This window comes from Eublepharis macularius, chromosome 4 (assembly GCF_028583425.1).
Source record: "Eublepharis macularius isolate TG4126 chromosome 4, MPM_Emac_v1.0, whole genome shotgun sequence".
NCBI classification, from domain to species: Eukaryota; Metazoa; Chordata; class Lepidosauria; order Squamata; family Eublepharidae; genus Eublepharis; species Eublepharis macularius.
In genome coordinates this window covers 162,010,044-162,021,201 of record NC_072793.1, presented here as the reverse complement: position 1 = coordinate 162,021,201, position 11,158 = coordinate 162,010,044, and the positions used below count along the sequence as shown (strand labels likewise).

The window sequence follows — 11,158 nt, the reverse complement described above, 5'->3', positions numbered from 1 at the left end:
AAATAATGGGGTCCCACAAGGATTGGCATTAATGCTATTTAATTTGTTCTAAACAATCTAGAAATGGGGGGAGGAGTGCAGTGACCAGCTGTGCAGATGGCACAAAATGATTCAGGATGGAGAAAATCAAGACCCTCCCCCACCCCCTTAGGTCCGTGTAAAGGGGATCTGAACTTGTTAAGACTGAAAAGGAAAGAATGGGATGTAAAAGGAGAACTGTGGCAGTTTGAGAATTTTTAAAGAAAAATAAGGATAAGAGAGAGAGGGGGGATCTTACCATATAGGGGAAATGTAACTGTAATCTAAGCTACTATAAGGGTTAGGGGAATTCTTTTTCAGAGTATATGAATAAGAATATAGTTAAATAAATATATTAATGGGGTATATTATATATACTATATGTAATATATTATGTTAGTGGATCAGATTGTATATTATATAATGACTGTGTAATACGGTGTTGGGTGCTGTGCCACATTGGTGGCATGGCGCACAGTAGGGGTTTTATAATACATATTATATTGACAGTAGTATACTTGATAGAAAATATGCTTAAAAGAAATAGAATATGTTCAAACTAAGATTTTTGTTATATATTATACTATATTATACTGGTCTGCTATATTGAGGGGTATAAGATGTATACTATATTGATAGTATAACCGATATATGTATACTATATCGATAGAATATTTGATAGTATAACTGATAGATGTATACTATATTGATAGAATATTTGATATATAGGATAGAATATCTGAAAAAAAAATTAGAATGTGCTTAGAGTAAAGGTTTTCATTAAGTAATAAGAGAGGTTAAGGGTTGGAAAGCTGTTGGAAGTCGATAGGGAGGGGGGAGGAAAAGGGTGGGGGATAGGGTTAATTAGATATTGAGGGAATGTATGTATTAAATTTGAAAGATATACTCACCAATAAAAATTTAAAAAAAAAGACTGAAAAGGAAAGAGACCTTGAGAGCGCAGAGGATAGCTCAATGACAATGTCCACCCACTTCTGCAGCAACAGTAAAAGGCAAAGTCTCCTATGAGGATTAATAGCGAAGGGTTTTTTAAAAATGGGCAATATGATAATGCTTCTGTATAGATCTATGGCCTCATTTGGAATTCTGTGTGCAATTCTAGTCACTATGTTACACAAAGGACATTGCAGAGCTGGAAGAACGATAGAAGAAAGCAACCAAGTTGCTTAGGAAGTTGGAGCACCTTTCCTATGAGGAAAGACTGAAGATTCTGGGAATTTTCAGTTTAGAAAGAGATGATGAAAAGGGGAAATTATATTTTATTTATTTTTTAAATTTATTCCTTACCTTCTTGCCTTCCAAAGGCTGCTAACAAATTAAAACATATATAATAATATCACATCGTTTGAAACCTTAGGGGAGAAAACCATCAAAACAAAACCAGAACTAAAATATACGAGGGAACACTGACCAATAAAAACAACCATAGATGGAAGATGGCAACAGAAGAGGACAGAAAAGTTTTGGTGTCATGACTGAGAATTCCCTCTCCCATGTTGCCACCCACCTAATGTGAGAAAGCAGGGGCCCCTGAAGCAGAGCCTCTGAAGGTCACTGTAGAATGGTCAGGCAGGTTCAGATGGGAGCAGGGAGTCCATCGTGTATGTTGGTCCCAAATCATGTTGGGTTTTGAAGGTCAACACCAGCATTTTGAATTGTGCCTGATAACAGATTGGAAGCCAGTCTAGATCGACCAAGACTGGTGTGACATGGTCCCTACGACCTACTCAGTCAACATCCTGGGTGCAGCATTTTGCACTAATTGAAGTTTGCAAACACTTTTCAAGAGCAACCCTGTTGTGGATGAGAGATATAAAGATGCCCTTTAATTACCCTCCCTTCAGATCCGGAGAAGACTCTTTCCCCGGAAGAAAGCCCTCAAAGTGCCAACTGAGCAGAGATGATGTTCCAACCAGTTGCTTCACCATCAAATTGCCCTGGAAGGATGACTGTTTTCATAAACTATGCAGGGCAAGAAACCCCTCTGACTACGTGCCTTTTGTGTATTTCTGGTAAACACACAAACCCACACATCCAGAAACCAGTATTAAAAAATGCTTCTGATGTTCTTCTCTCTTGTATTTTGTAGTATAATACAGATGGTTGCAGCAGGCCATGGACTGCACTCACACAATGCTCTTAGTTTCTGGATGTGTGAGTTTGTTTATTTACTATAAATATTGTACAATTGACCATTGAGGAAGGTCTTGGGGATGAAAGGGGTATGATCTATTTTAGTGTTGGTCATTTGACATATCATCAACTGTATATGGAAAATGGTTTATCTTCCGGTTGGGGATCATGGTGGTCTGAAGCAGCTCAGGGAGCTGGGCTGTCCAAGCTGCTGTTTGTTTGGGCTGGTGGGGTGCAAGATCACCCATGGCCCCCTGCTCTCAGGCGGAGAACAGGCAAGAACACTCGAGACCCCGAGAGTGTGTAGATCTCGGCTGAGGGGGGGTTCTGCACAATGAACTCCCTCCCAGCCTTGAGGTTCCGCTCTAAGAAGGGTGGCAGAAATCTCTGCAGTGGCTTTGGAGTCATCGATTTGGCATAAGATCACCGTACCAAAGCTTCCGTAACTGATTTGGACTAATCTGAGCAGTCAAAACAGTGATTATAACCCATAAAAAGACTCGGCAAGGTAAAGATCGATATCTCTCTTACGAAATTAAAAATTGAACAGAAGAGTTAATTTCAAGCGGAGAACAAAAGTGGAAAGTTTTTAAAGACTAATTAACTGTATTCCGGCAAAAGACGTGTTAGAAAAGAAGCTTTTATAAAAGAATTAGATCGGGAAAAAGATTATTATTTACATACCTGTGGTCTAAAGAGATAGTGAACTGTGGGAAACGAGAAACATCGTGAGAGAATAGCTGTGTTGAGAAGGAGAAGCAGGAAGTGCATCAAAAATGATAGAGTTGTGGGCTTGAAGCGGCCCTGAAAGACGAGACGGAAAAGGAAGTGCGCCATTTTGGAAGAGGGTAAGGGCACGGCCTCACCGCAAGTGGAAGTGTGCCATCTTTGAGAAAGGTAAAGGCAAAACTACGGACTAAAAACCATAGAGAAAAGTCGCCCGCCATTTTGAACAGCTAAAGTGTTAAACTGTGAAGAAATCGTGGAAAGTAAGTGTTTAAACTTTAGAAATAAAATACCTAAGCTACGGAGTTGCGGAAGAGAGCAGACTCATGGGAGCAACGTAAATCAAGCCCCATGTTGTCAAAAAAGGACTGGCAGTCGGCGCTTGACAGCCTCAATAAAAAAGTGGTGGAAGGTAATAAGGAAATTAAGGATATTATACAAGAGATGCTGAAGGATCTTAAAGAGACAATTAAATCTGAAGTGGCGGAGCTAACTAAAAGTATTGATGAGGTCAAGAAGGAGTTACAGACGACACAGCAGAAAGTTAATGAAGTGGAAGATAAGACAGACAAACTAACCACCTAATTTAAAACAGAAACCACAGGCTTAAAGGAAAGAGTGGAGGTGATGGAATGTAAATACATGGAGAGACAACTTAGATTTTGAGGCGTCCCAGCGGAGGAGGGGAAATCAGCCCAAGAACAGATATCGGAAATACTTGCAGGATTCTTGAATAGAACGGTAGAGGAGATTACATGTTACCTGGATGTGGCGTAGAGAATAAATTCAAGGTATGCAGCCCAAAAGAACCTACCAAGAGATATGATTGTGCAGTTCATCACAAGAAGAATGAAAGAAGATATTGTTAGCAGGCAATTCCAAAACCCACTTGTAATGGATGGAAAAAAGGTGAGAATAATTAAAGAGCTACCCAGAAGAATTTTGCTGGAGAGAAAGAAATACAGAGAATTGGTGCAAATCTTGAAGGAGTTAAATATAAGATACAGATGGGAGATTCCAGAGGGCCTGAGTTTTGAATTTCAAACAGTCAGGAAAACTATTAGATCGCAACATGAGATGGAGATGTTTCTATTGGACAATGAAAAAGACTTAACAAAAAGACCTAGAATTTGATCATGGAGTGCAAAGTGATATCCTGGAACGTAAATGGACTAAATTCACCCTCTAAACGTAAAACTATTTTTCATTGGCTATCTAAGCAGCATTGTAATATAATTTGTTTACAAGAGACCCATGTTAAGAAACAAGATATAAAATATGTAAAAAATATTAAATTGGGAAAAGAATTTGTTGCTGCATCGAAACAGAAAAAAAGGGAGTTGTTTTGTATATCAAGGAGGAGTTGCAACCTAAAATGATATTTAGTGACTCAGAAGCTAGATATGTTGCGGTGGAAATTACTTGGAATTCCCAAAAAATACTAATGGTAGGAATTTATGCACCAAATGGAGCTAAAGACAATTTTTTTTAAAGAGTTACAGAAACAATTAGACGAAGTAACTTATTCACAAATAATCCTGGCAGGTGATTTTAATGGAATTGTGAACATACAGGATGATAAAAAAACAAAGGGTACCCCCCCAAAAAGAGGACTATTGCCAAAATCCTTCTTTGAAATACAAAACCAGGAGAATTTGGAAGATGTTTGGAGAAGAAGTAATCCCAAAGTAAAGCAATATACCTATTACTCGGCGAGACATTCATCGTTGTCAAGAATTGATATGATCTGGGCCTCTAAGGACTTGGTAATATGGTCTAAGGACGTGGAAATAATGCCTAAAATAGGATCAGATCATAATCCAGTTATGTGGAGATTTGGAAAGCGTATTAAAAAACAAAGATGGAAAATAAATGAAGACCTGCTGCAACAAGAGGGTAATATAGAGTTGTTACAGAAAGAGACCAGATTCTTTATACACTATAATTTAAACAAAACTGTTCCAACATACAAAGTGTGGGATACATATAAAGCTGTTATTAGAGGAGTGTTAATGGATCTAAATGCAAGCGATAAGAAGAAAAAAGAAGAAAAGAGGAAAAAAATTCAGGAGAAAAATAAAGGTTAAGGAGAGACAATTGAACAAAAGACCAGGGAAAAAGAAATTGCATCAAGAGATAAAGATCTTGCAAGAGCAATTAAAAGCAATGGAGAATAAAGAATTGGAATGGGGATTGAAGAAACTAAACCAAAAAACATTTGAAGGTGCTAACAAACCCGGGAAGTATTTAGCATGGCAACTGAAAAAGAAAAGAGAAAAAAGGGTGATAACTAAAATTTAGGAAAAGGAAAAAATGTTAATGGACCAACCAGCCATAAGTAGAGCATTTTATAAATTTTATGCTAAATTGTATCAAAGTAAAGAGATAGATTTGGACATCATTGACCAATACTTGAGTAAAATCAATGAAAATGGAGCAAAATATGATAAAGATTAAAACAGAAGAAGAATTATCTTTTCACTATGTATGGTTCCAATACAGACAGATTAAAGATTTATACGTTTCGGACCGTCTAAAATGGGGGCTTAAATGGAAAAATTCAAAATTGGAAGAAAATATACTTCAAGAAGGCAAGAAAATGATATCTAAAATTTATAAGGTATTGCTAAAGTGGTACACAGAAGATGACACTATTAAAGTCCAGATGGTGAAGTGGGCCATTAATTGCAACAGAGATATAATGATGGAATCATGGGAATATTTGTGGAAAAATACATTGAAGATTTCAACCTGTACCAATATTAAAGAGAATGTATATAAGATGATATATAGGTGGTACTTAACGCCGAAGAAAATAGCATATGGGAATCCCAAAATGTCAGATAAATGCTGGAAGTGTAATAACCATGAAGGATCATTGTATCATATGTGGTGGACTTGCGAGGTAGCTAAACAGTTCTGGGGAGATATTTTAGAAGCTATTAATGAAATTTTACAATTTTCAATAAAAAAGAACCCAGAACTGTTGCTGTTGAACTTGAACATGGAAGAAATCCCTATGCAACACAGAACACTGCTATTTTATATGACAACAGCGGCAAGAATTTTATATGCACAGAAGTGGAAAACACAAGAAGTGCCATCGATTGAAAACTGCATACAAAAATTGCTGTACATGGCAGAAATGGACAAAATGACGAGAAGGTTGAGAGATCAGAATCCAGAAGAATTTTTTAATGACTGGGGGAGACTAAAACAGTACTTAGAGAAAAAGTGGGACGTAAAGGGAAAATTATGGTTGTTAGAAAATTATTAATTTTGTAGAATGGAAGAGATAATAGATTTCTGCTAGAGAAGAAGAAAGATAAAATATAATTGTTATCATTAGATGGAGGTTAAGGTATGTTGAAATTAGTAGATATTATCTAGAATAATAATATATTAGGATATGTAATAAAAGAATGGAGAGGTAGGTAATAGAATTTAACAAAGGGTTGGAAAACTGTTGGAAGTCTTAGATAAAGGGGGGAGGGAAAGGGTGGGGATATTAGAAATAAGGGTATTAATGGAAAATTTGTAATTGCAATTTATACTCACCCAATAAAAATTTCTTTTAAAAAAAAGAGAATGGTTTATCTATTTTCAATCTATATATGTAGCCTGCTATTCAGGCCTTATGTTTTTATGTTTTAAATTTAAACTTTGTGAGGCCAGTTTGGTGTAGTGGTTAAGAGCACGTGACTCTAATCTGGAGAGCCGGGTTTGATTCCCCACTCCTCCACGAAGCCAGCTGGGTGACCTTGGGCAAGTCACAGTTCTCTGGAGCTCTCTCTGGAGCTCTCTCAGCCCCACCCACCTCACAGGGTGATTGTTGTGGGGTAATAATAACACTTTGTAAACTGCTCTTAGTGGGCATTAAGTTGTCCTGAAGGGCAGTATATAACTCGAATGTTATTATTATTACTGTCAGCACAGAATATGGGGAAACAGAATGGTCTCCAATTGGCAAGGGTGTCAGACAAAGATGCGTATTAACTCCTTACCTGATCAACCTCTATGCAGAGTATATCATAAGGAAAGCTGGATTAGATCTAGAAGAAGGTGGAGTGAAAACTGGTGGGAGGAACATTAACAATTTGAGATATGCACATTCTCTGGAAAAGTCAATAATGCTAGGAAATGTGAAAGGCAGCAGGAAAAGAGGAAGACCTAAAATGGCTTGACTCAATAAAAGAAGCCACGTCCTCCAGTCTGCAGGATCTGAGTAGGTCTGTTAGCGACAGAACGCTTTGGAGGTCTTTCATTCATAGGGTCGCCATAGGTCAGAAATGACTTGACGGCACATAACACACACACAATTTAAACTTTGTGTACACTGATAATAAATACCTATTGTGAATATATTTTAATATTGTATTCTGTAGCGTGAGCCCTGTCTTTTCCCCTAAGAAGAAGGCTGTGTAAAAGTTTCCACCTGCCTAGATGTTCATTCATGCTCAGCACTCTGCACATACTCAGAGGTTCACCAGTGCCAAACTGCTGGTGAAATGATACAAAACTGAATTATTCAAAAGGCCTTTTTCCTTGGATAAGAGGGCTGTATTGTAGGGAAGGGGGTCTCAAAAGAGATGCTTCACTAACAAGTTAGGGAAACATAGACTTCACTGCTATGTTGCCTTATGCACTCTCTCTTGCTTTAAGTATGTGCTCCTATGTACTATCTGTTACTTTAAGCATAGCCCTACTGGGTTTTTCTATGTTTTCTAAAGAATTCACTTCAAAAATTGTTTTCTTCGTGTTTTTTTTATGGGACCACTGCAGTGCCAGAAACGCATGTCATTTCCATTCAGTGCTTTGGATCCCCTGGAACATTTATACAGGCAGTGAGATCTCTTGGACTTTTTCTCTCCCCTCTTCCCCTTCAGCTCTAAAGGCCCTCCCTCCCCAAGGGCTGTTGCTGGGAGCACTGGGCTGGTCCAACACTCAGAAGCTCAAGCGAGGCAGCCTGGGGGAGGTGAGTGGCGTCAACATTCGTATCCAGGGGAAGCAAAGAAGAGCAGAGGAGTTTTCAAAGGCAGCCCTATGTAGAAAGCATTATAGTAATCTATAATGCATGGAGATGCATGGATCATTGTGATCAGTTGATGATTTTTTTTTCAGAAATGGCCACAGCTGACCCCCCCCCCCTCAGCAAGACTTCCTGTCCTGCCAGCCACTGCCATCACATCTGGAAAGAAAGACCCTCTGGGAGAAGCAGAGCACCCCCCCCCCTTTTTTTTTACTTGATAACACACCTAAGGAAAAGACAAATCTTCGTTTTTAGAAAAATAGTACCTATTTATTTTCCTTTGTTACCGATATATTTGTTACCAATTACTCCCAATATAAGGAAAGATAAAAATTGCCTTTTCTGAAAAGTGGCATTTATTGGGCCCCTGCATCCATCTAAACCCTAAATATATCTTATGATTACCAGTTTAATGTAGCAGTTAAGAGTAGCAGGACTCTAATCTGGAGATCCGGGTTTGATTCCCCACTCCTCCACTTGAAGCCAGTTGGGTGACTTTTGGGTCAGTCACAGCTTCTAGGAGCTCTCTCAGCCCCACCCACCTCACACGGTGCTTGTTGTGAGGATAATAATAACACACTTTGTAGACCATGCTGAGTGTGGCATTGTTGTCTTGAAGGGCAGTATATAAAGCAAATGTTGCTGTTACTAGGTTCAAGGAAAAGACATGAGAGGCTGGTTACCTATAATAATCTCTCCAGAGTGAGTTTCCTAACTTCCAAGCTGGATATGGAGAAGGCAAAATGATTTTTAACATGGAGAAATAGAGGGTCTTGTCATAGGTCTCCAGACAAAAACACTTCTAGCTAATGACCAATTGGTGGCAGTGAAAAGTTAACCCAGTTGTGTTGGGATAGAGTTCACAGCCTTGGTGATTTTGGGACCCTGATCAAAACTGTGAACACCCACAGTCAGTGCCCCCCCCCTCCACTACCACCCCTGGGTGGCCTTCGCCCTGTTAGAGAGGGCAGGAGCTGCTGCCCAAAACCAGCTGTCCGAGCCCCAAATGGAGCTGGCATGTTTGGCAGCAAGAACATACTCTTCCTCTTCATCCCCCACCCACCCCTATTGCTGACTGGCTCTAACTGCTTAAGACTGGGACAGCTGAATACATTCCACATGCCAAAAACAAGGGCCTTTGGGGTCTGTTTTACCACATACACTTCTAAGTCCATTGAAGTTGATGAGCAGAGAAGGGTGTAACATGGCTTAGGATGGCATTGTTAAACAGCTCCCCGCCCCATAAGACCCGTACCTGTGACAATTTGTAGATGCTTAACAGGTCTGCAATCTGGCTGGAGGTTTCAGAGTCGGCCCCCTCAAGAACAGCCAAGAGATTGTTCCTTCCTCCACAGCTGTAGTTTGGAACATTCTTCTGCCCACCAGACAGCAGGTCTATCTCTGCCTCATAAGTCATTCTTGCATTGAAATAGTTCTCATAGACGGTGTACCCCAGAGTGATGTTGGGTAGGAGACTGGGGTCTTTATTGATTTCCTTAGTGGCAAACAGGAAGGGCAGGAGGTCAAAGTACTCCATCCCTTGTACACTGCAAAGGAATGTATTTGGTCACCTTTCCTCTGATAATCAACATTCACATATCCAAACCCTGCTTTCTTTCCATTAAGGGCCTTTTCAGGCAATAGAAATCTCTGGCTTTCCCCTTTTGACTTAAATTTCTGCTAGTTCAGATCCAGAGCCTGAAGTACAATAGCTGATCCTAACAGAGTAGTGGCAGAGACAGATTGGCTGCATTGCCAATGCCTTTCCACTTTCAAAAACAAAACAGGGCACAGGGCATTCTTAAATCTGGAGCGGAGCAGTGCGTAGCCTTGAAAGAAAGAAATTGTTGTAACAGGCCACGTTCACTTTTCTGGTGCTTGCTCTGTTTAAATGACAGCATGGGGTGACGGCATTCAGCTTTTAAAAACAGTTGCCATTCTTGAAGCTTTCGGTGGAGAGTCTAGCCCTTCGCTCTATTAGCAAATTAAAGTAACAACATCCTACACTGGGCCTTAGCCAGAGCGGAGCCAGCAGGTACAACAACTTCCTTGATCCTGTCCAGAGATCTCTTCCCAAGAGAGGCTAAAACCAAACACTTTTATTATCACCAAGAATTATTGCCTGGGCTTGCTGCAGGCTCTTCTCTGCCCACTTGATGCTCGAGAGCTCTTCTGCAGTAGCCAGTCCTGCTCTGGCTCCTATCCATCTGCTAACTGCATTTTGTCCTTCCCTTCCTCCATGAAACTCACAATCTCAGCAGCATTCTGTGACAGGTACCATTCAGCTGCCTCCGAATGCTACCTGCTAGGGGTCCAAAATAGGGGAAGGTTTTGCTCTCTGTGCCTTGTTTGTGTATCTTCCAGACAATTCGTTTGGTCCAATCCAGCATGGATCTTATGACCTTATATTTCTCCATTTTATCTTCACAACACCCCAGTCAAATAAGGTCAACTGTTGTTGACAGCAAAGGGATTTTAGCCTTGGTTGTTCTGAAGCAAATGTGTTAAGAAATAGTCCTGCCTTTCCAAAATTAACCAATATTCAAGTGAACGTTTCATTATACAGTGGAAATGGTTATACTTAGGACAGAACAGGCAGTTTTGCAGAGAACAGAAGGGAATGTGCATCGACACGTCATATCCAAATGATCCCGAAAGAATAATCCTATTCACAGAAAACAGCTTTTGATGCAATAATGCATTATCATACTTAACAGCTGAGGATGAGCTCACCAGTTGCAGCACTAGCTGGGCATATAAATTGGGCATTACTGTTTATAAATTCACAGATCTCACCAAAGAACAAAAGCAATATAAGAAAATTAGAAGAGCCATGCTGTATCAGACCAGTTCAACAAAAGAGTGATACAATTTTCCAAGAATCAATCCCAGAAACCAGGAACTGTCAGTGGCAAAGAGGGTATGAAATCATAATCTTGCTGAGTAGCATTAAATACATTGTTACTTACGCAGTAAAAATAGTAGAGGGAGGCTTGGAGAAAATATATGGACTAAAGATGGTGTTTGCTGTAGATGTGATCCCGCTGATGACAAAGTCCCCTGGCCTGTAATAATTCAGCTGGCTCCTTCGATCACTGATCAGAGTGAAGGGGCACTTTGCCTTCAGAGCCCTGCAGGAGAGATGTGCAAGCAGCTGGGAGAGCAGCAACAGCAGCAGTGCCATCCTGGGTGTGCCAGATCAAGCCATGTCCCCTGTGTGACAGCTCTCAA

The 11,158-nt window shown here is 39.9% G+C and overlaps 1 protein-coding gene across 1 annotated transcript in view; it reads right to left on the bottom strand.

Annotated features, from left to right (window-relative positions):
* Nucleotides 1-9,464, bottom strand: part of LOC129327742 (vomeronasal type-2 receptor 26-like) — a 38,369-nt gene extending 28,905 nt beyond the window's left edge. The window contains exon 1 of the mRNA XM_054976500.1: nucleotides 9,183-9,464. Within this exon, the coding sequence (XP_054832475.1) occupies nucleotides 9,183-9,464 (282 nt within the window). The remainder of the gene's footprint in view (nucleotides 1-9,182) is intronic.
* Between the last annotated feature and the right edge of the window lie 1,694 nt (nucleotides 9,465-11,158).